This window comes from Fundulus heteroclitus, chromosome 13 (assembly GCF_011125445.2).
Source record: "Fundulus heteroclitus isolate FHET01 chromosome 13, MU-UCD_Fhet_4.1, whole genome shotgun sequence".
NCBI classification, from domain to species: domain Eukaryota; kingdom Metazoa; phylum Chordata; class Actinopteri; order Cyprinodontiformes; family Fundulidae; genus Fundulus; species Fundulus heteroclitus.
The window spans coordinates 36,653,738-36,679,703 of NC_046373.1; the positions used below are offsets into that span (position 1 = coordinate 36,653,738).

At 40.0% G+C, this 25,966-nt stretch overlaps 1 protein-coding gene and 1 long non-coding RNA gene across 9 annotated transcripts in view; both read left to right on the forward strand.

The window, feature by feature from the left end:
- Window positions 1-8,592: 8,592 nt before the first annotated feature.
- Window positions 8,593-25,966, forward strand: part of atat1 (alpha tubulin acetyltransferase 1) — a 77,975-nt gene continuing 60,601 nt past the window's right edge. For 3 of the 7 annotated variants that reach the window (XM_036145641.1, XM_036145642.1, XM_036145643.1), the window contains exons 1-6: window positions 8,594-9,120; window positions 11,939-11,999; window positions 15,371-15,462; window positions 23,928-23,985; window positions 24,085-24,198; window positions 25,865-25,966. In XM_036145641.1, the coding sequence (XP_036001534.1) occupies window positions 9,029-9,120; window positions 11,939-11,999; window positions 15,371-15,462; window positions 23,928-23,985; window positions 24,085-24,198; window positions 25,865-25,966 (519 nt within the window). In that variant the 5' untranslated portion in view covers window positions 8,594-9,028. The other 4 variants (XM_036145639.1, XM_036145640.1, XM_036145645.1 and 1 more) reach the window with 3 other exon arrangements.
- On the forward strand, window positions 15,471-20,367 carry LOC105923643. Of its 2 annotated transcripts, XR_004932339.1 has the most exons (5): window positions 15,471-18,059; window positions 18,398-18,510; window positions 18,916-19,057; window positions 19,358-19,490; window positions 19,590-20,367. It is a non-coding gene; the product is annotated as an uncharacterized LOC105923643 (long non-coding RNA). The 2 variants fall into 2 exon arrangements; XR_001165850.3 differs by having other exon boundaries at window positions 19,358-20,367.

Genomic DNA, 25,966 nt, shown 5'->3' on the forward strand with positions numbered 1-25,966 from the left:
ACTGGAGACATGGCTGATGACAACGCCCAGAGAGTCGCTTCTACTGGTCCATGTGCAACGTTCAGCATCCAGCCACCAGAGTCTTTCGACTTTACAAAGCCGCAGGAGTGGGCCAAGTGGATACGAAGATTTGAACGGTTTCGTCTGGCAAGTAACTTGAACTCTCTGAGGAGAACCAAATTAACACGCTCATTTATTGCATGGGAGATGAGGCAGATGATGTTCTGCGGGGACTAGTGTTACCAGATGACCAAAGAAACACTTATCAAGGAGTTCCTGATGGTTTCCAAGCTTTCTTTGTTGTCAAGAAAAATGTTATTTATGAGCGAGCCAGGTTCAACATGCGCAAACAAGAGGAGCATGAAACCGTAGACTCCTTTGTTACTTCACTGTATGCGCTAGCAGAGCATTGCAGTTATGGAGCGCTACAGGATGAACTGATTCGTGACAGACTGGTGGTGGGACTGCAGGATAAAAGATTATCTGAACGTATGCAGCTTGACCCAGATTTGACACTAGAAAAGGCCATTAATTCAGCAAGACAAAGTGAAGAGGTGAAACGGCAGCAATCCTGTCTGCGTAGTGATACCAGATCAGAGACAGAAAATGGAAAATCTGTCGAGAGGGTGTACAAAAGCAGTGTTAAGCATGCCACAGCTAAGTATCGACCTAAGTTGCACACTACGACAACTAATAAAAGGGAGGTTTCTCAGTGTTATAAGTGTGGCAGCTCTCCATCCCATTCCAAACGTGACTGCCCAGCCAATGGGGGAAAATGTCATTTATGTGGGAAAAAGGGACACTATAAGAGGGTGTGTAGAACTCTCAAGAGTGTACATAATGTTGAAGAAGATGATTCTTTGTTTTTAGGCAGCATTACGAATGGAGATGAACCTTGGAGGGTGGATGTTGAAATAAATAACAGAAACATCTCATTCAAGATTGACACTGGTGCTGATGTTACGGCTCTGCCATACGCCATGTACAAAGACATCTACAGAGACAAGAGTCCCCCCCTTCTGAAAAAAGCCACCAGGCAGCTGCTGGGACCAGGGAGAAATGCACTGGATACTGTGGGAGTTGCTGAGATGTTAATGAAAAAAGGAGAAAAGGAGAAAAACCAGGAGCTCAACCCTTTTCATTAAAGACACCCAGAAGGATTCCACTTCCTCTGATGGACAAAGTCAAGCATCAACTGTCCCGTATGGAAAGTTTGGGTGTGATCAGCAGAATTGAGGAGCCAACTGAGTGGTGTTCAGGAATGGTGGTTGTTCCCAAAAAGACAGATGCTGTACCATGGGCGTAGGTTTGATTTCAACTTTGGTAGGGACACTGGTCTCAAGTTTCATTGGTTTGATGTCATTGGTCCTACGCAGTATGCATGCACCTATTTTTTTATACTTGACGTGAGCATCAGGGGACATTTCGTTTAAAGACAAAAGCAGCATTTTTTGCAACATTAATACAAATTTTATAAGCACTATATATATTGTATATAAATAAAAAGCTGCTCCTTAATTTGTAATTAAAATAAATTAGACATCACCTGAAGCACTGAAGGGCCAGCTGCTTCACCTCCAAGCTGCCCTGCATCATTATTACTGGATATCTGTGTTTCCTATAATCATATAATGTTACTATTATACAAGTGTGTTTTTAGTATTAAAGGATTAAATGTAACACAACCTTTAATATCATCCTATGATACTTACTGTCTGAGTGTTAAAATAGCTCCTTATGTCTCTTTTCATTTTTGGTGGCATTATCTACAATCACAACACTAAGCATGAGCCTAAGTTTATTCAAATATAAAATCGCTTTTAACAATTACTAAAAGAAAATATAACACTATCTTATCCGTAATGTAATAATATCCAAAATAAACAGCCAGATTCAAGCATTTTTACCGGACACTAATGTTTGTACTAATTTACTTATGGACTGTGTGGAAATCTATGTAAAATCAAACCAATGTGTTCCTCTGTTTGTACTTTATCCTATTTCCAAAAGTAGAAATAATTAAATAGCACTATTATTATGTTGAACCCTAATTATGCTTTCTAAACAAAAAATAGCAATGTTTAGGCACCATCTCGTATTGTTATACTCTATAAAACGAATAACACCTGGTATTTATATCTGAACCGCCTTAAAGGGATTTTTTGAAAGCTTACATTCTTTGCTTGTCGATTTTTCCAGCAGTCTTCAGAACTCCTGCCTGACACAGAATATTTTTGTTGATAAAATGTATTATACTTCAGAATTAAATATTATTTTAAGATGCTAACGTTGGTTACTTACATTTCTTAAGTTCCACAAATGAAAACTACTCTCTCCTGCTTCTTCTATCGCCTGTTATAGCGTGGATAATATATATTTTTTAATTGGGACTAGTTTCGTAGTGTAATATTCGTTGTAGTAACCGCAGTATTCTAGCGTGAATTAAATTAAATTTCGCGCTGCAAGCATGCACGCACATGCACGCACTAGAAAACAGCCAACCAGGGAGAGAAAAGGCGGGACTTAAGGCAAAACAACCAATGAGAGTGGAGTTAAACAGCACACAGCACAGTTACGTGCGCTGCTAAGTTAAAGCGACAGGAAAGACCGACTGGACACGCAGGCTGGCAGACGGAGCTGCAGCAGCAGCAGCCAAGCAGCGGAGCTGCAACGCTGTATTGTAAATTATAAACATGTTATTCACATCGAATTATTGGTAGGGACATGTCCCTATGGTCCCTATACAAACCTACGCCCATGTGCTGTACGCATATGTGTTGACCTCACAAAGCTGAATGAGTCTGTTTGTAGAGAGAAGTATATTCTTCCTTCGGTAGACGAAACACTCGGTAAGCTAGCAGGAGCTAAAATTTTCAGTAAATTAGATGCTAATATGGGGTTCTGGCAGATCCCTTTAACTGAAGATACTGCAAAATATACAACTTTTATTACACCTTTTGGTTGTTATTATTTTAAACGCCTACCCTTTGGTATAGCCTCTGCCCCTGAGCCTTTCCAGAACAGAATGGTTACAGAGGAACTAGATGGTGTAGTTTGCCACATGGACGATGTGTTAGTGTGGAGGAGAACACAGGAGGAGCATGATGTTCGTCTGCATGCCGTTCTAGGAGAGATTCAAGAAGCCGGTATTACACTAAACATTGATAAATGTGATCTCTCAAGGCAGAGTGTAACATTTTTGGGCCACATTATCTCCGTTAATGGAGTTAGTCCAGATCCAAATAAAACAGAAGCTGTGAGAAAGATGAAGGAACCAAGAAACGTGAGTGAACTACGAAGCTTCCTTGGAATGGTTAACCAGCTGGGGAAGTTTATTCCACAGTTAGCAGAGCGAGACAAGCCTTTGAGGGATCTCTTGTCAAAGAAATACTGTTGGATATGGGGAGTTGATCAGGCCAGAGCATTTAAAGAACTGAAAGAGATGCTTTCATCCCCGCCAGTGTTAGCCATGTATGAATCTAACCGGGAATGTAAAGTTTCAGCAGATGCGTCAGCTTATGGTCTGATGAGTGTGCTGCTTCAGAAATGGGGTCAGGAATGGAGACCTGCTGCATATGTGTCACCATCTCTAACACAGACTGAGCAGAGATACCCACAAGTGGAAAAAGAAGCTTTGAGTCTTACCTGGGCTTGTGAAAGGTTCAGTAATTATCTCATTGGCAAACATTTCCAAATGGAGACTGATCATAAACCACTTCTGAGTCTGTTCCCAGATGTTAGATGCTCTTCCACCACGTATTCAGCGCTTTAGAATGCGTCTTATGAGATATTCCTATTCCATCTCATATGTGCCAGGAAAACATCTGTGGACAGCTGACACACTGTCACGTAGCCCCATGACAGAAAACTTAACAAAAACTGAAAAAAAGTTGGCAGAAGACTCAAATATTTAAGTGGATAGTGTGATACAAAACTTGCCTGCAAGCACTGGCTACCTTTAAGAGCTGAGAGAGGAGCTGAAAAGGGACAGCATATGTGCCCATGTGATGCAGCTGTGTGAGGAAGGATGGCCGACACACTTTAACAGTGAACCAGCACTCAGACTGTATTAGGCTGAAAAGGCATTTCTTACAGTGAATGATGGTCTTTTGTTAAAAGGAGAAAGACTTGTTATTCCTTCAATTATGAGGAAATAATGTGCTCATGAGATTACATGAAGGACATCAGGCAGTAGAGAAATGTGGAGAACGAGCGCAGCAGTGTGGTGGTCTGGACTGAGCCAGCAGCTAAAAGAACTGGTTCTAAAATGCCAACCTGCAACAAGGAGAGAGAAAATCCCACTGAGCCACTGATGCCATCACAGTATCCAGACAGACCATGGCAAAAACTTGGGGCCGATCTGTTTACTTTGCAAGGGAAAAATTATATTCTGGTTGTGGATTATGCATCAAGATTTGTGGAAATTGCTCAACTAAGTCCCACAAGATCAGCAGATGTGATTCCTCACCTGAAATCTGTGTTTGCACGTCACGGCATTCCAGAAGTAATGATCACAGATAATGGTCCTCAGTTTTCCTGTGCTGCTTTTGCTACATTTGCAAAGTTAGATGGATTTTGCCATATTACAAGTAGCCCAAGATATCCACAAAGTAACGGGGAAGCTGAACGTGCTGTTAAAACAATAAAGAACTTGTTGAAGAAGGCAGCTGATCCATATCTCGCCTTACTCGCCTACAGAGCAACAGCACTTTGGAATGGGTACAGTCCAGCAGAGCTCCTTATGGGAAGAAGACTTCGCACGACGGTGCCAACACTTCCATCTTTGTTGAGGCCAGTTCTTTCAAACAGTAAGTCCGTTGATCAAAAAGAAAAGGAGAGAAGGATAAAACATGCAGAGAGATATGATTCGCGCCACAGAGCAAGAGTTCTTAGCAAACTTACTCCAGGACAAGGTGTGTGAATAAAGACCAAGGCACAAGTGGAGCAGTGATTACCAGCTATTCTACTCCATGCTCATACATTGTGGAAGGACCCCATGGATCCATTGGACGAAATCGTCGTCATTTGGTTGCCATGGAGCCTTCGACAGAGCCAGATGTACCGGAAGGGGATGTTGCTGCAGAACAAGTTCAACCGAGTTCTGAAGAACCTCTACAGCAGAGCATTCCTGAACTTTCACCTACTCCTAGAACCAGGTCTGGGAGATGGGTTGTGAAACCAGATAGACTGAACTTGTAGCTAAAGGAAGTAAAATAATTTCTGTAAATATTATGCTAAAAGTACAAGAATTATTAAATATGTATCTCTGTTTATATTGTTTTCTAGCTCTAGGTAGAAACAGACCTTCCAGCTATAGAGGCAGAATAATCCTCAAAGGTCTGTTGAATCAATGGTAGTCCACCCATTGATTCTAGAGAGGGAAGATGTGGTGTTAATGTTACACATGGTTAAAAACTACAAATGGCCACCTGTGATGACATCATAAAAGAGCGTCAGACTCAGGTATGCCAGGTGACACTGATTGCTATCAGGAGGCCATGCTGGAAGTTTGTTGATCTGGGAATAAACCAAGAACGATGACACAGTTTGACTCAGCGCACTCTTTTTAATAATACGACAACACTCAGCTATATTTATCCATAAATCCTGATGAATCCAATACCCCATATGTTCCTAACAGAGCACTTTGCTCTCAGACTGCAGGTCTGCTGGTGGTTCCTAGAGTCTCTAAAAGTAGAATGGGAGGCAGATCCTTTAGCTATCAGGCTCCTCTCCTGTGGAACCAACTTCCAGTTTTGGTCCGTGAGGCAGACACCCCGTCTACTTTTAAGACTAATCTTAAAACTTTCCTTTTTGACAAAGCTTATAGTTAGAGTGGCTCATACCCTGAGCTATCTCTATAGTTGTGCTGTGATAGGCCTAGGCTGCTGGAGGACATCAGGGTCTAATTTTCTCACTCTACTGATTTCTACTGTTCTCCAGTTTTGCATTGCATTACATTGAAATGACTGTCATTTCAGCTTTTAACTTTTTGTTCTCTCTCTTTTTTCTTCATAGTAGGTACACCTGGTCTGGCGTTCTGTTAACTGTGACATCATCCAGGGAGGACAGATCACCGACTATTACCATCTAATGTAGAACAGATTACTGGATCAATGTGTGCTTCTGTGCTTTTTTGTTTGTCTTGTTGTGTCTCTGCTCTGTCTTCCGTAACCCCAGTCGGTCGAGGCAGATGACCGTTCACACTGAGCCCGGTTCTGCTGGAGGTTTTTCCTTCCCGCTAATGGGTGGTTTTCCTTTCCACTGTCGCTTCACGCTTGCTCAGTATGAGGGATTGCAGCAAAGCCATGTACAATGCAGACGACTCTCCCTGTGGCTCTACGCTTCCCCAGGAGTGAATGCTGCTTGTCGGGACTTTGAAGCAATCAACTGGTTCCCTTATATAGGAAATTTTTGACCAATCTGTATAATCTGACTGATTTTGACTTTGTAAAGTGCCTCGAGATGACATGTTTCATGAATTTGCGCTATATAAATAAAATTGAATTGAATTGAATTGAGTAGTAGTGCTCACACCACTAGTAGTGCTGTGATCTTTGAAACTCCATGTTAAATTGCCCAGAAGAAGAAAACATTGGCAAAATAAACATTACAAATAATATTGCTACAATATTGCACCCATAGCTGGAGATAGGCACCAGCACCCCTCACAACCCGACAATGGATAGAGGTTAGAAAATGGATGGATGGAGGTTGGAGCTTTTGTTTCAGCTCTAAGCTTCCACCTTGTGGTAACTTTGAGGGCTACAATGTAAGATTGAGCTCATCAGTCAAACGTGTGACAGAATGTTGGAAACTACTTTCCGTAGATGGAGTTGTTGAGGAAGAATTTGTGAAAAAAAGAAAGCATCAGGTTCACCAGATGTTCTGAAACCCATCTACAGGAAAACCACTGGTCGTTATTATTCTGACATAATCAGTAAATCACTAAACAGGCATCAGAATGGAAGTAGAATATAGTAGGAAGATTCCACATATTATCATTATATATTGTATATGCTGCTTGTCGGGACTTTGATGCAATCAACTGGGTTCCCTTATATAGGAAATTTTTTACCAATCTGTATAATCTGACCCAATCTGTATGATTGAATTTGACTTTGTAAAGTGCCTTGAGATGACATGTTTCATAAATTGGTGCTATATAAATAAAATAAAATTGAATTGAATTATATTAGAAATACACCCTACATGAGACGATTATTTGACCATGTCTATTGTTTATTAAAATAACAGCTATGAAGAACAAAACAGACATGGTTTAAGAACATGGGTACGGAATATATCATGCAGGCTAATATAAAATATTTTGTTTACAGGCGAACAGGAAGAAAGAAGGGACAACAGTGCAATTTGTTGGCACTTTGAGTCGGAAGTCTTCGTTATGTTAAACTACCTAAACAAAACTACATATATATATATATATATGTATAGAGAGAGATGAGATGAGAGAGTGAGAGAGAGAGAGAGAGAGAGAGAGATGAGCGAGAGGAGAGAGAGACACACACACGAGAGAACACGAGAGAGAGAGAGAGAGATAGATAGACACGAGATAGACACGAGAGAGAGAGATAGAGAGAGAGAGAGATGAGAGACACGAGAGAGAGAGAGATATATATATAATCGATATATATACCAGATACATATATATAGATATATATATATATATAATTATATACACTATATATATAAATATATATATATACACTATATATAATATATATATAGCTACATATACCCTATATATACACGATTAATATATATATATATAACATATATTATATACACTATATATACACTATATATATATTATATAATATATATACCACTATACCTATCTACTATATATATATATATATAGATATACGTATATATATACTAACTATATATTATATATATATATACACTATATATTATATAGCTCAGCCTCAGTGGTTATATCAGAGCTGCAATGTGTGCAGATTAGAACAAGGACAGCGCTTTGAATTAGTGGTGGTGTACTACGGTAACTGCAGAAGTGACGCTCAGCCCAGCGTTGCCAGATTTTGCAGGTTTCCAGTTTTCCGCCTAATTGGTCTTCTTTTGAACACGTTGGGTTGGGAAAAAATGCTTTGTCAGGTTTATTAAAAATTGGACTGTGTTTCACAACATGTGGCGGCTTTTTAGAAAAAAAATAGCAAAACTCTAGGAAAATAGTAATCATTGTGTGGCAGAAAAGTAAAAACATACATTTGAATAAAATGCCGCCTCCTTGCACTCCTTTTATTAGTTAAATGTGTAGAAGAAATGTGTAGAATCTTTCGAACCTGACATCACAGCCATTGGTTAATCATTGGTTAATCAGGAAATAGTATTGGTCAGTGTCCTTTGTAAACCTCCCAAATGGAGTTAAGAGTTCAACTGATCAAACTAAAAATGTTACATGAATCTGCGTAACAGAGAAATGTTAGAATGAGCTATATTCCGTGTGTGAGAGAGAAAGATTTTAGATTTACAACACATTTGCACACTGTATTGATTTGTTTTTAAAATGCGGTTGCTATGACAACGTGACTGGGAAGGGCTATTGTGTTTAGGTTATATGGTTACACATCTTGTGGGAGTCTGTATGTGCGACGTTTTATCATTGATTTAGTGCAGTTTCTTTATGATGTGTGTAATCATTCCATTTTTTTTAACACGAGTTAACATAAGAGATTGATATTTGGGCTGGGATTTTTACTCTGGCGAGTTTTACGTTTGGGCTGGAAACAACTGGTCAGATCTGGCAACCCTGGCTCAGAATTAGCGACACAATGGAGCAGCGTTTTAAATAACCGGGGCAAATGAAACAGCATCATTTAGTTTCTTCCAGAATTAGACGTTACATGGTGAAAAGGTTGTGGAGTTGCGGCTGCGGTTTGCTAGGTGGTGCTTATCTCTGGAGTCATAAACTGATTAGCGGTGGCTCAGTGCATCGTTTGGTCGCTAGCTAACATCTTTCCATCCTTATCAGCAAGTCTGCGCCATGGAGTTCCCTTTTGACATTAATCAGTTGTTTTCTGAGAGGATTTCTGTTTTGGACCACAATCTTGTTGCAAGTCGCCAATCAAAAGAAAGGTAAGCTAAAACATAATCGTGCATTTAGGCAAGTCTCAGTTTATCTGCTGCTCACTTCGCTTCAGTGAATTACTGCTGAATCACCTTTTAAATAATCGGGATTGAAATCAGAAGGAGGCCACAGTCTTAAAAAACTTAAAACATTAAACACTTAACTGCATTGGTGCACTTAAATATCTATAAAAATATAACATAGTCATAATTAATAAAGTTTGGGACCACCACCCCATCCTGACATCCATTGGTGTTGTCACAGTCCCCCATGCTAAATCGAACCGGCATCCCTACGGTGTCCAATTCAGTTCAATTCAATTTTATTTATATGGCGCCAATTCATGATACATGTCATCTCGAGGCACTTTACAAATTCAATCAAATGATACAGATTGGTCAAAAGGTTTCCTATCTAAGGAAACTCAGCAGGTTGCATCAAGTCTCTCCAAGCAGCATTCACTCCTCCTGAAAGAGCGTAGAGCCACAGTGGACAGTCGTCTGCATTGTTGATGGCTTTGCAGCAATCCCTCATACTGAGCATGCATGAAGCGACAGTGGAGAGGAAAACTCCTCTTTAACAGGGAGGAAAAACCTCCAGCAGAACCAGAACCAGGCTCAGTGTGAACGCTCATCTGCCTCCACCCACTGGGGCTTAGAGAAGACAGAGCAGAGACACAAAAAAAGGGTCAAAAGAAGCACACATTGATCCAGGAATCCTTTCTACGTTATATGGTAATATCGTATGATCTGTCTTCCCTGGATGATGTTACAGCTAACAGAACGCTAGACCAGGTGTACCTATTATGAAAAAAAAAATGACAGAGAAAAAAAAAAGGTAAAAGATGAAATGACAACAAACGATGCAAATTGGAGAACAGTAGGATAACTCAGCACTGTGAGAAAAATAGACCCTGATGTCCTCCAGTAGCCTAAGCCTATAGCAGCATAACTATAGAGGTAGCTCAGGGTAACATGAGCCACTCCAGTTATAAGCCTTGTCAAAAAGGAACGTTTTAAGATTAGTCTTAAAAGTAGACGGGGTGTCTGCCTCACGGACCAAAACTGGGAGTTGGTTCCACAGGAGAGGAGCCTGATAGCTAAAGGATCTGCCTCCCATTCTACTTTTAGAGACTCTAGGAACCACCAGCAGACCTGCAGTCTGAGAGCAAAGTGCTCTGTTAGGAACATACGGGGTAATCAGAGCTCTGATATATGATGGAGCTTGATTATTAAGGGCTTTATACGTTAGAAGGAGAATTTTAAATTCTATTCTTGATTTAGCAGGAAGCCAATGAAGGGAAGCTAAAATTGGAGAAATATGATCCCTCTTGTTGATTTTCATCAGAACTCTTGCTGCAGCATTTTGGATCAGCTGAAGGCTTTAAACTGCATTTTGTGGACTTCCTGATAGTAAAGAATTACAATAGTCCAGCCTTGAAGTAACAAATGCATGGACTAGTTTTCAGCATCACTCCTGGACAGACTGTTTCTAATTTTGGCGAAATTCCTGAGGTAAAAAAAGGAAACTCTGGAAATCTGTTTAATATAGGATAACAGGTCTTGGTCAAAAATAACACCAAGATTTTTTACTTTATTACCAGATGCCATCCAGATTAAGTGATTGATTAGGAAGTTTATTTTTTGAGGACTCTGGTCCAAAGATTACAACTTCGGTCTTGTCAGAATTTAAATGCAGAAAATTTAAAGTCATCCAGCTTTTGATGTCATCAAGACATGACTGCAGTCGAAGTAATTGAATGGATTCATCAGGATTTATGGATAAATATAGTTGAGTGTCATCAGCATAACAGTGGAAATGAATCCCATGCTGTCTGATAATTTTGATAAGCAATACTAATTCTGTTGGTGATCATTCTTGGTCATCTTCCCCAATCAAAACAGACTCGACCGCCGTCTTCATAGCCATGATACACTCAATGAGTCCATGGGAGTTTTTAGTGCTGCCATCCTCAAAAATTGGGTCCATTTATAAAACGCAGAAACATCTACCAAAGCAGGTAATATGTTGTGACTCTGAGCTGAAAGTAAAGGAGTGATGACTAGCTTAGGAAAAACATTAAAGGCCTGCACACCGAGCAGACTCTCCGCAGACATTTTAAACTTCATAGTTGAGTGCACTTATGGGCTATTTTCAACAAATTTCTACATTTTCCCCAGCAGCAGCCAACGCACACCTGTCAGTCCGTGGTGTAGAAAGGCTGACACTGCAGGAGCTTGCAAGTCGCAGGTGCCTTGGAGACTTCTTCCTGCCGGGAAGCATACGGGCTCGTAAAGTTGAGCTCTGCACGTTCTTGTCCATGGAATCATGTCCGCCTTATTATGTGGGAGCCCAGAGACAGAAATAGTGCAGTAGATACAATCTGATGCTATTTAGAAAGGGCAATTTCAATGAAATTAACCATGAACACACACAGACGTATAATAATTTGCTACATGCCGTGACCTTCTTGGGGGGCGGACAATGTTGTAGGCGGGGCGGAGCGGGGCGCCTTGTTGAATGGTAGGGGAAACATTGTAGTTGGAAAATGAATTTTTTTTAACACACCCATACTATCGAGCAAGTTGAAATTGTTCTGTCATGTCAACTAGTATTCGCAATGTTACTTGCAGTCCGGAGATGTAGAGAAAGAAAATGGTAAATGGACCATACTCGTGTAGCATCTTTCCGAACTTATCAATGGTTCCACAAAGTTCTTTTGCTATGTTTGTTTCATTAACCTAGCACTTTTATTATGCTGTATGCACTCTACATTTTCTGCCTTCTGCTGCTAACATATCTGTTCTGCTGTGTGGAACTTCACAGGCCAGATCTTGTGGCCAATATCGTAACAGTTGTTGATGAACTTGGGAGAGCCTCGGCAAGGGTGAGTTGTTTTTCAATTTTGGTGTTGGTATTTGGGTGTTGATGCTTCTTTTTGGGGGGTTGCTAAGATTTTTCTTCCACTAAGCTTTCTATTAATATCACAGAATACAGCTTTATATGAGCAGCCAGCTTCTGACTCTCTCGGTCTTTCTCTTATTTATCCACTTTCCTGTCTCTCTTTTTATGTTTCTGTCTGTATCATTTAAAATTTATTACAATTATTATCTGTTTCTGATCCACTCATGTGTTTTATCCACCAACAAAAATGCGCTTTCCAAGAATAAAGCAGTCATCTTATTTCATAGATAGACTCGGGTGGATTTTTATTTCCAACAGAAAAACTTGGTGATTTATGACAATGAAAGCAAATGGTATTTTTGTAGGACACCTAAAAATGAACATAGAGCTGTTTACTTGTTGAGAATGTGCTATATTGAGCTATAATGTATTGAGCTGTCAAATTTGTATTGGTTAAACCTTCCCAGTAGGGGTGGGTATTGCCAAAGAAGTCACGATTCGATTCGTATCACGATTCACATGCCACGATCCGATTCTATCACGATGCATCACGATACTTGAATTATCGTGATGCATTGCGATATTTTCACTGAACACTGTTATAATAAAAAAAAAAAAAAAATGCAGCCATTACCAGTGGCTGACTGGCTGTGTATGATCTGGATAGTATCTTCAATTGATACATAACTGAAAGCAACTGAATTCACACATAGCTGCATTTATTGAAACGACTTTTGGAGGTATTGCCATGAAAACAAATATTACTATTACTGGACTGGACACACTGACAAAAAGTGCTCAGGATTTATAAAACTTAAAATAACAAAATAAGGCTAATCAGTGCCGTTTAGATGGCCTCAGCGGTCCTTTAAACCAATGAAGTTGTATTCCACTTGTTTTTTCCAGATGTTCGCCAACCATTCATGCAATAGCGTACTGCGAGCGAGCTATTTTTAGAAACGTAACGTCACATTACGTGGTACGCAGTAGGGCAAACTTGCATAGTCCGCCGCTGTTTCGCTGTAAAAGAGACGTGCGTTAGCCTTGGTTTTAATCAGTAAAACGACTGCTTTTTCCAAATCTAAGACCATGGTTTTTAAACATTGTTGCTATGGAACGTGCAACAGCGACTCGAGGTACGCTGATTGTCCGCATATGAAAGATGTTTTCTTCAAGACTGCCAAGGAGAAATGTGTGCGCTGGGACCGGTGCGGACGGCCTACACAACAGTTCAACCCGGAAAAAGTTACCAAATTCACGTACATATGTAGCAAGCATTTTGTCGGAGGAAAGGGCCCAACCGAAGAACATCCTGACCCAATTCCAGCGACATCAAGTAGTGAACAGGTAAGAGTATTTTGGTGGCCGACATGTTAATATTGAAGCGCCTGCTACCATGATAGCATATAGGCTATCATGGTAGCAGGCGCTAACATGATACCCTGCTACCAGGATAGCTTACTCAAAAACATTTCAAATAAGACAAAAATTAAACACCGATTCCTGGACGGTGATTACAAACAAAAAAAAAAACGGCTGACGATGCCATGACCACCGCGCAGGAAAAAAAACAAACAAAGCTTACCGTTCGATCAACTCGGCCCGTTTTCCAGTCTTTTTAGCCCTCGACACTCAAGCCATCGTTTGAGCTGAAGGTTGGTGTGTTCTTCGACAGTGCGACCAGTAATCCGTGTGCCTGGGACATCGTCTTGGGAAAGTTTAATGGCTGCAAAGTCGGTCATATCGCTGTTTCTGTTGCGCGTGTAATGGCTGGTTGCTACGGGCGCTCTCTACCTGTATGCTCTACCAAAGCGGCAAAAGGGGCGTTGCTCTTGAGACGGTGACGTCACGTGCGCGGTACGCTATTGTATTTATTCATTTTTTAAAATTAATAATCGATACTTGCCGTCAAGAATCGATGCAGTAGATCGCGAAAATTAGAATCGCGATGCATCGTCATGACGATTATTTTGCACACCCCTACTTCCCAGTATATTGAAGTAATCGTGGCACTGTGTGAAATAAACAAATGTCTCCTTTTTCTAATGCAACACAACAGAAAAGGACATATTTAACCCATTGTATCCTGTGCTCCTGACACACACTGTCGGGGATAGCTACTTTAAAGCACGCCCCATCAGAACAGACTACAGTGACATCTGTCCGGCTAGTAGACTTTGTGGGAGTTTGTTGGTGGGGCGGATAGTAGGGAAAACACAATTTAGACCTCTGATTTGGAGGCCTGTAAAAATGAAAGAAATAAGACCAGTGTATTCCTTGAATCAATTTCACATACAGTACGCCAAATTTCCTCCAAATCTTCCCAGTGGTTTTCTTCTTCTGTGCCATTATATTTGATGATCACGAGAGAAAAGAAACAGCACCAAAAAGATTCACGAACAAACGGAGCAATCTGCACTTGCGGTTGTGCGTAAAACGATCTGAGTTAAATACAGACGTGTCTACAGTTCAATGCGCACCTGCCTGTTTGACCTGATCTCCTGCTGATCAGGTGAGAGAAATTAACCATTATCTTTTGCGTCGTTGGCCGGACAAGGCTTATAATCACTGGAGAAAAAGATTTGGTATCAATTCGGGGCATGTGTACTGGTAATAAAACAAATTTGTCTTATTCAGCCAACTTGCCTCAATCAGCCTGTTATGTCATCCAAACCGTTGTGAGGAAAATGCAAACAAAACACCCCAGACAAAACACCTGTTTTTCTAACCTCAGGACACTTTAAGATAAGATAAGATAAGATAAGATAGGCTTTATTGATCTCACATTGGAGAAATTCACATGTCACATTGGCTCAGTGATCAATAATCAGATTACTAATAATAATTTAAACATGCATCCATGTCCTCAACCCTCCTCAGTTAACCAGTATGTTCCCTGCAACTTTAGAAACAATAAAACACTAGACTTACCATACACTGCAAAGAGGCATGCAGTTCATCACCCCCCCTCCCCCTTGGGTGGCTCTGATCATAACTTGGTTCACCTCCAGCCAGTGTATAAACCCCTTGTACACAGAAAACCAGTTGTAACTTGCACACTGAAGTTCTGCTCATTATACGCAAATTTCTTTGTACCTGGTGTGAAGATCAATGTTGTACACGCTAATCTCCTTCCCTGTCAAGTCGACCAAAACCCAATTCTAACAGGGTGTGTGCGCGCATGCCTGTGAACTTGCAAAAATAATGTGAGATAGGGGTTCCAAAGTAAGATATGTATCTTAAAAACAATGAAAATTGGGCATTAACACTCCACACCCCTCCCTATTGTTGGTATTAGAAACGATTTCTGCAGTTTGATTATAATAATGTTCTTATTCATCCCTCCTACCACAGGCACAACAACTCCCAGCACCTATAACAAGTGCTTCCAAACTGCAGTCCCAGAAGCATCAGGTGTATCTAATGAAGGACAGAGAGAGCAGCCGGTAAATCCCACTTCCTACCTCACACCTTTTCCACAGCTGTTGTAAGGATTAACATAGGGGCTTCCATTAAGTTGTTCTCCGCTTTTGATACTGACATTTCTGCATATAAGTCTATAAACACTTACTATCATGCCATAATGATGTTTAGCTTTTGTTTATTTAACTTTTTTATTTTACCAGGTGGAATGATCGTGTAGCATAACTTGAATGAAGTTTAAAAATAAGATAAAGTTAAATTTGAATTAATGCAGTCTTAGTCACATTTTCTTTCTATACACTTATGGATCCTGAAATAATTCTATCAGGATCTTTGTCTACTTTTCCTAGTAGAACTGATTGAAGTAATTTAAATTGTTTAAATTTCCTAGCATGGACTTTTTTAAGTGTAATCTATTCTGTACACTTTCTATAGCTCTAAGTTAAAGCTTTTCTGTGAGCTTAATATTAGCGTGCTTTATTCATTCCAAACCCGGCTTTGATTTGTCTTTGGGGTCATGCCCTTTTCATTGAGAGGTGTTTGGTCCGTGAGGCAGAAACCCTGTCTACTTTTAAGACTAGTAGGCCCCTTTACCGTGAAGACGCATGTGCTCATTGTTGTCATACTTGTTCACGTGTAGCCTTTTAATCACTTAAAGTAGTCGAAAAGTAACTCCATTTTTTAAAATGGAAATTATGTAACAACCCGCAGAGCTTCGGAATATGAAGGACCTCTTTTTCCACAGAAAAGAGTGGAAAGGTATTTCTCTGTGTTTTTCAGTGGTGAAGTGTGTTATTAGTGAAATAAATCGCTTCTCTCTGAATGTTGCTATTCATCTGTCATTGTTATCCAGGCCATTGTGCGGATAATTGCGCTGTTTCTTTGTACCATGCGCATCGCATTAATGTGGCATACTTGTTTGGTTGAGGAGGTGACCTGCATGTTTGTGATGCCATGATGCTTTTTCTGCGCGCCGTGCATTAAGTCGTAGGAGTGTTGGTGTGGCTCAGGTGCGCTTTGTGCGCCGCCTCCAAATATAATCCTGCAGACACCCCAAATTCAAGTAAGGTGGTTAACAACAAAGTTTACTCTGACGAAAAAAAACAAGGAAATGAACACAAGCGTTTATTCATTTTAATAACTTATTTCTTGTTAATCATCAAGTGGTTAACAAGCACAGAGTCGCTGATGTCATCCTAGCACACAGTGTTGATGGATGAGGAGCAACAGAGAGGGCGTAGCCAATTCAGATCACATAAAACAGAAACGTTTTCAAGTTTGCGAGACAGCGAGAAAATACATGCGCTAACATAATGTTAATGCCATTTGCAAGTATGTGGCCTTTTAATTGATGTGGGAAGTGACTTATGAAGCTGTGAGTCCAAATATCCTTAGAATCTTCCATAATAAGCCTTCTTTGTGTCTCTGGCAAAGCAGAAGCTGCGGTGGGCTTTGTTCATCTCCTGGCTGTCAGGCAGGAGTTTGTGGATTTTATAATACCAAATAATGTATTTAATAAAAGAAAATGCCAAAAAGCAGGAGTTGTCCAATAGAACGGTTTCGTGCATCCTGGGTTTCTGTAGAGATTATGTTGCGCCGTTTCTGACTGAGATTGTGTTCAGAAAATGAAATAATAACCTTGCCAGGCTGCCACGGGTCCTGGTTAGATTTTTCTTCTATTATTTTAAAGAAGTTCACATGAACATAGAAGCTCATCGCTATAGTTTTCATCTGCCTGCATTTTCTGGGCAGGGCCATAAAGTGGGGGGGCCAATGGCCCCCTGGCCCCTTTTGTTCCAGCGCCAGTGTCTGGCGTTCTATTAGCTGTGACATCATCCACGGAAGACAGATCATCCACTCTGGGGATGTTAAGTCTGACGTCACGCGTGACGTTTAGCCTCTTCCGGGTCCAAGCGCTCAGCACGTCCAGATCAATAACAATGGCGGAACCTGTAAATTTATTTACGATCACGTCCTCCTTTAGGGAGGTACCCTTGGCGGTCAAAAAGGGTTTAAACTCCTTCAACTCCAACAGAGTGGTTAGTGTAGCGCATCATTCAGCTGGCATAATTAAGGGTAGAGTCCAGGCATCAATGAAAAAGAAGGTTTACGAGGTTGAGGTGAGTTGGCTGTAAGCTAGCTAGCTGATAGGTGATATTCCATGTTCTGGGTGAGGTATTTCGAAAGAAAAAAAAATATACAGGACTGCTATAACTGTGGATGTAACTAAACGAGGATTAAAAAGTAAATATGTGACAGCCAGGTTTTAGAGGATTTAGGGAACTAGGGAATTAGTAGTATGATCTGATAGCCCCGGGCTAGCTACAGAAGTATTGTTATGGTAACAACGCTGACAGCAATGTGTTTTAGAAGTGTTAGGGTGAGGGAGTAAAATTGTTTTCAATACAGGTGCAAGTTGAGGGCCAGGCAGTCAAGTACAGCACATGCGAGTGCCCAATCGGCAGGGACAAGTGTCATCATATGGCAGCTTTGTTGATTTGGGTTGAGAAAAATGTGTCCCGCACTGACGTGGAATGTGTTTGGAAGAAGGCCAACGCTCCGAAGGGGGACGATATTGCAACCAAGAGAGTGTCTGAGATGACACCATCCACAACACAAGGTTTGTAATAAGTTTGTTGATGTTGCGTGGTTTAAATTTTTTTCTTAACTACGTAATGTGGTTTAAAGCTATTGCTAATGAGATTAATCGTATTTAAGTTAACATACACTCGCGTTGTGTTGTATTGCAGCTGAAAAAACAAGATCATATCACCATATTGAAATATATTTGCAAGACAGTGAGGCTGAGATGTACACTGAGATTTTTTTTTTCTTATTTTTAAAAAAAGTTTAGATTGTGTGCTATAAATAAATGATGATTATAATAAAAGGCTATTAAATTGAGATAAATACATTACTCATTTTATCATTATAACCACTTGTATACCATTATTTCAGCTGGCATCAAAAGACCTGTCACCCAGGAGGACAAAGAATGGGCTCAGGCATCCTTGTTACAGCTTGGGCGTTTTACAGGGATGGGGTGGATTTTGAGTCCAGAGACACCTCAGGTAAGATTTTTTACTTTTGTACTTTCATGTTCCCTTAGAATTAGCAGAAACATCACAATTACACTAACATTAAATCAATGACAATTCAGCTAGGGTTTTGTCATCCACACATAATCATTTTGTTTTGTACAATGTTATATGTTTAATTTTTCGAAATTTGAACCAGGGGTTTGTTTCAAACTGTGTAATATAGTTAAAAAATAACAAAACATAATTTAGGCTCATAATACATTTGGTAAACTACACGTATGTATGTATGTATGTATGTATGTATGTATGTATGTATGTATGTATGTACTGTATGTAAACCATTGCTTTCATTTCAAATGTATTTTGTATACACTTTGTGGCTAAGTATGTGGACACCTCACTGACTTCACAACTTGTGCCTAACTTTAAATCTAGACTCTCCCAATCAAGATGTTTGATGGGCTGGTGTCCAAGCTGAGGACAAGGCTCTATATGTACTGTCAATGCTTGTTGTCAATGATCAGGAGAAGCAGCAGATTGAGGAAGCAACTGTTGGCCAGGCTAAGAACTCACTATGGTAAGAAAGTATACTCTGGTGGTTCAGAGAGCCTAACACGCTGAACCTTAAACGCATGCAAACAGACAACACAAGCATAACTAAGTTAGCCCTGATGACATTCTGCTGTCATTTACTCTAACCCCAGATTTTCACCAACTGTGGACTGGCTGCGGATCAGTTCCAAATTGTCTGCTAAAGGCTGTAAATTTGCTCAAAATGTAGAAGTGTGCCGGAGAATGTCAGATTGTTTTTACATGAAACTGTAATGCCAATTGTTGAGCAAAATTGGTCTCTCTAATTGTTGGTTTCTTTTAACAGGTTTACATATCGCAAGAAAAGGATAACAGCAAGTAACTTTGGTTTGGTCTTGGCAGCAGTCAAGCGGAAGTCTTACCCGCCTTACTTATTCAAAACCCTGCTTGGCCTGTACAACCTCAAAGAAGGATCTAAAGTTAGTTGTAGTTAATAAGTGAATATTTAAAATGAAGGCATCTGTGTCTAAGAATACACTTATTAAGACTCAGTGGTATTTTATCCCCTCCCCCCCAAGGCATGTGATTGGGGAATCCTGCATGAGCCAAGGGCAAAGCAGGAATACACTGAGCGCACTGGTGTTGTCATACAAGAGAGGGGACTGTTCCTATCTGATAGCGGCCTGCTTGGTGGATCTCCTGATGGGACGGTGTTTGGAAACTGCGTGATTGAAGTCAAGTGTCCGTGGTCAGCCAAAACCAAGACTATCCTGCAGGCAGCGGAGAGTAGGGACTTTTTCAGAGAGTTCGATGAAGTGGTTGGTTCCCTGACACTAAAAAAAAAATCACAACTACTGGCATCAGATCCAGGGAAACCTGCACCTGACCGGAGCTAACAGCTGTCAACTGCTTGTGTGGACACCTCTTGACCTTGTCATTCTGCCAGTGCTAAAAGATCCTACATCGGCTGTGAACATTGACACTCTTGAAATATTTTATAAAGATTGTTTCCTACCTTACATTCTCTCCCAGTTTTAAGAAAACAAATCTACCCACTAAAGCTTTTATGGAAGTAATCAACTGGGAAACGTGATATTAGTTAAATGTATTCACCAGTGTCTCCCCTTGTTTTCTGTAAATACTTTTGTTGTGGCTTCTTACATTTAATCTGCTGTAGCCTATTTTTGTGCATAACTGAAAGAATTTGAACTGCTTTAAAGTAATTTAAGATAAATGTTGAATGTTTGTAGTGCTTTACTTTAAGATAAGATAAAATGCTGTGTAGCCTATATTTTATAAAGATTTTCCTATCCTTACAACTCTGACAGTTTTAAGAAAATAAATGAAACTTTGACATTTCACACAAGCCAGGTATTTTATTTATTATTATATATCAAATATTACATATCATATTTATTATTATAGTTTGTAAGCCCTTCATGCTATATAGAACTTGTAAAACTAACCCTCAACCAAACCCTAAATCTACCCTTTTTTATCTCTATAGTAAGTACATGTAGTGTGTAATCAAATATGCAAGCAAATATACAGAAATTCATGCATATACAAACAGTTAAATACAGTTAACTCATCCAATTTCACGGAGAATGGGTGTTTGTAAATTTGTAAGACACACACACACTTTAACTATCTTGTTTACATTTGGTTTAAACTGGTATGGAATGTGGTCCAAAATGTGAAACGCTTTCAGTCGTTGAATTGCATGCTCCACATGTATCCTAGCTTTCGAAATTAATCGGCTATTGTTCACTTCCTCCATTAGGCGCAACACCAATTAAAGCCTTAAGTGTGGTTCGTCCTTTGTACTGGCTGTACAAATGGCACTGTGCATCAAGCCTCTCGGTGTTAGAGACGGCAACCTCTGTGCAGTCGAGGACGATCCTACAGTTAGGGAAAGGCTGGAAGCAGTCTGGCAGCGATGTTTTATTCTTGGCTGTGGAGGGGATGTTGTTCTCAAGCAAACCGACATACAAAATATCAGCACAGGGCACTAATGACGGTGGTGAAGATGTTGGTTACTGTGGCTGTGCTACAATTAAACCTTGTTGCAAGGTCTACGTGACCGCAATTTAGTCTAAGCTTCATTAAGGTCAGGAGCAATTGATCAATTAGGGGCATCATATGGACAGTCCAATCAGAATGATACTGTAGCTCGAATTTAGAAAGAAGCGCTTCCAAAAACAGGACAGTGGCAGCATCAGGCAATCCAGTAAAATATTGAACTCTGTCAGGGCTGGAAGAAATTTGACTGAAGGAAAAAGTTTGCTTTTCCATCCATCCATCCATTTTCCAAACCGCTTAATCCCTCATGGGGTCACGGGGGTTGCTGGTGCCTATCTCCAGCGTTCACCGGGCGAGAGGCGGGGTAAGTTTGCTTTTGTTTCTTCAATTGTTTTTTCAATTTGTCATTCTCTTCCCTCAGCATGTCATTCTCCACTTCAAGTGCCACAAGACTTTTTGAAGTACATGGGGCCTCTGCAGTTACCATGTCAGCATCTGTTCCCTCATCCTCACCAATGCTAGGGACCATTCGTTTCTTCCGTTTAGGGAGATGGCTGAGGTGCTCGGGGAATTGGAAAGTCTTCCCCTCATTCCAAGCAAAACGCGATGGTCCAGCAGCTTTTCCATTGGGGAAATGCCAACTGCACACCCTAGAGTTGCAATTTGGAGTGAAGTTTTCACGTCTGTAAACAAATATATATATATATAATTATTAATAAATATTACTTTTAGAATCAAATTACATTAATTCACCAAAGGGATTTTTTTTATTATTATTCAAAGGTTGTAGTACCTTCCTAGTGACCAGACTGACCTACTACAGGTGAAATTTTGATAATACCTAATAATACTGTATTACATAATATAACACTAATTTACTAAAAGGGGGTTTGTTTGTTCCATAATCTGAAACCAAGCATACTAAGACACACACAGCTTCTTCAAGCTTGGATTTGGCCAGGCTTGTTCTGTGTATGTACACTGAGCAATGTAAGATCAGAATCAAATATGTAATTATACCTGGCCATTAACCATGATTCTGATCTTATATCTCAGACTCCCTCCAACAATGCTCAATTATTATAGAAATGAGAAACTTTAGCAGATTATCATAATATCAAACTGGTCTAATGTTGTTTCTTGCTACGTACGCACATCTTCATGCTTCGGCTTGTCTGTAGACTGTTGCCAAAGCTAACGTTAGCTAACTAGCCGTAGCTAGCTAGTTTCATCTTAACTAGGCGACACAGAACAAAGTTTCTTCATTTGTTTAAAATTTGTAACTTACCTTATCAACTGCAGCCATTTCCTCTTCTCTTTCTCGTCACATGGAAAGCGGTAAAAAGACAGTTGAATGTCACTCATTTTTTTAAACTCCGATCTATTTAAACAACACGGGACACAGCACTGCGGCATAGTCGGGCAAAAGCGTCAGAGCAGTTAGAGTGGACCCAGCTATTGGACCCGGAAACAGTATTACTGGAGTGTGGTTACGTCACGACTTAACAACCGGATTACTACATAACAGAAAGGATTCTTGGATCAATGTGTGCTTCTGTGCTTTTTTGTCTCTTTTTTTGTGTTCTCTGCTCTGTCTTCTCTAAGCCCCAGTTGGTCAAGCAGATGAGCGTTCACACTGAGCCTGGTTCTGGTTCTGCTGGAGGTTTTTCCTTCCTGTTAAAGGGGAGTTTTCCTCTCCACTGTTGCTTCATGCATGCTCAGTGTGAGGGATTGCTGCAAAGCCATCAACAATGCAGCTGTCCCTGTGGCTCTACGCTCTTTCATGAGGAGTGAATGCTGCTTGTCAAGACTTGATGCAATCTGCTGAGTCTACTTACATAGGAAACCTTTTGACTAATCTGTCTAATTTGATTGGATTTGACTTTGTAAAGTGCATTGAGATAACATGTATCATGAATTGGCGCTGTATAAATAAAATTGAATTGAATTGAACCAAAAGCACATATAAAAGTTATAGGACCCACGCATCCTGACCCTAGAAGGTTGTGGATTGTAAGCCACACCTTTTTAGATTCCATAATTCTTGCTAGATGATTTGATGGCTCATCTCTTTAATATGATGTAAAAATTGATGTGTGTTATTTGGTATTCATTGCAGAACTGTGCTGTAAATGGGGGTCATGTTTCATGCATCTTCCGAAGATTCAATATGTCCTGCCTTCCTTGGCTAGACAAATAGAAATGTTATAAATACTAATTACAGATAATCTGGCTATCCATCCATTTTTTTAATAGCTATCACAATCATTGTTTACAATATTGCAAGTGCAAAGGACTTCTTGGACAAAATATTTTGGCTGGAAACAATCAAGTCTCAAACATTCATGCTCTGCACATTGGTAATATATTAGGTCAGTAATGGACACTGCTTCAATCACCTACAGCTGGTTTATGGTTTCATGGGCTGAAAGATTAAAGCTTGTAGAATGGTGATAATATTATCTGATGGTTAAAGAGATAAAATAATTACAACAGTGGTTGTACTGTAACTGATGTAGTCAACAAAATTTCATCAGATATTATTTCAATTAGATATTTTCATGCAGCCCCAATACGAATACAGTATTGTTTATAAACTATTAAAATTAAATGTAATTGTAGTGAATGGTTTTAGATCTCTTTTGAATGAGACTATAATGTTATGCAATACAATCTAGTCTTATTCATTTTACATGTTATGTGCATTTAAATGAGTTTTAGTTGAAATTTGGCCTGGAATTATTTTTGTTGTGAAATTGTTATGTAAAAATATATATTAAAGTGTGGTTTTGGTGACAGCTAGGCTGATGCAAGGCCCACTTGTGAAATGTTCTTTTGAGCTTTGAGTAGAAGAACTACACTGATAGCGGCTCTCTCATGTATTCTACACACAGAGGGAGTGGCATAGTTGTGGGATTTCTGAAGGTCGGCTACAAGAAGTTATTTCTGCTTGTAAGTCTAAGACTTTATTTTATTTATGGGTATTTATTTTCTAAGTCCCCATCACAGTGCTTTATAACTTCATATGTGTTTAACTTTTATTTCTTCTAGGATCGAAATGGTGCGCACGTTGAAGCAGAGCCACTGTGTGTTTTGGATTTCTACGTTGCAGAAACACTCCAGCGGCATGGCTACGGGCTAGAGCTGTTTAAATTTATGTTGCAGGTAAAGCTTTTATATGTTGGACCGGAAGGGTCTGGTAATAAAACGATAAGAGTTTTGATAAGAACCAGCAGGCAGAAAAACAGGTTAAATGCCGTTTCCTAACTAACAAATAGTTATTAAAGAGTTAATTAAAATAGACATAGTTTATGACTATTTTATGCACATTTACTGTAATCAACACCTAAATCTGTTCTCATGCTGCAACTGACACAAACTGGATTAACAGTTTTTATGCTGACAATACTCAGCTATATCTAACCATAAATCCTGATGAATTAAATCAGTTACTTCGACTAAAGGCATGTCTTGATGACATCAAAACCTGGATGACTTTAAATTTTCTTCTTTATAATTTTGACAAGACAGGGTTGTCATCTTTGTACCTGAGTCCTTAACTTCTTAATCAGTTGCTTAAAGGTAGACGCGGCAAGTTTTCAGAAAATGTAAGTAAGAAACACTCAAGTCCCTTTTTGATTAACTGCACACACTAGACCGTCTTACCTGCTCTTCCACACCTCAGGGTGATTGTGTGAAAAAAATCTCCCAAATCCACTGGTCTTATTTATTTCTGCAGTTTTTCTCAAAAACTTGTACACGGTTTGCTTTTTGCAACTTTTCAAAGTATACAATTAGAGCTGCGGAAGCTACATTGAATGGTTAACACCAAAGCTAACCGGATACATAAACACTAACAAGGAATGTGTACACACATTCGCCTTAAATGAGCGTGTCACAATGATTGGCATGCGGGTCAACCAATGTATAAGGAGATACGCCCGGAACTCGAAGGACAGAGGGCTTGTGGGCAGGACCAATCGATCAGGAGTTTTGATTGGATGGTGTTGAAAGAGCTGGAGAAATCCAAAAACATGATCCTCACTGTGCTCCCTGGATTCTCCAGTCAGGCCAGAGTTCGGTGTAGCAGGTAAATAATGGCAGTATCCAACCCGATGCCAGGCTGGTAGGCACACTGCAGTGGATCCAGTGAAGACCACACTAGGGGGTCAACATGTGCTGCAGGTATGATGTTATTGGACTTTTCTATGGACTCCACAAGGTCGCACGCAGGCTAGAAGTGAACCAGGTTAGGATCAGAGACCCCTAGGGCATTTTGTTTTCTGTCTCTAGACAGCAGGAGCACAACAAAAAAAAGAGAGAGAGAGAGAGGTCCGTCACAGCCACGAACTGATCCGGCCCGCATGAATGTCTGATGAGGCCGTAAAGTGGAGGCGCCAATGTCCCCCAGCCCATCCTATCCCATCACCAGTCCTACAGAGTGACCTGATGGTAATAAAGTAAATGCATTCGTGTGACCATCAAAAAGTCGTAATCTCGATGCCATAGAAACTGAAAAGATTTGACTAAGCAAGGCAGCATACAAACCTGACCCAGGAATGGGTCAGAATTCCAGCAAATTTTCTCCAAAGTTTTGGAGAAGATTCTGGAAGGATAGCCAAAATGTTTGACCAAAATTATGGGTTTAAAATGCACATCTATCAAATACTAAGGAAATGTATGTAAACTTCTGAATTTGAAGAAAACTATCTCTGGTCATTCATGTTGAGTTTAGCAAATGGAGATGTTACAAATTGAGCTGGATGTTGGACCGGTTTTCTACTACAGGTTGTAACTGTCATTGTCGGGTTTATTTTATTCTTTGCTGTAGCATCAGAATGTGGAGCCAGAGCTGATGGCATATGACAGACCCTCCACCAAGTTGCTGGCATTCCTGGCTAAGCATTACAGTTTGATACAGAGTGTTCCTCAG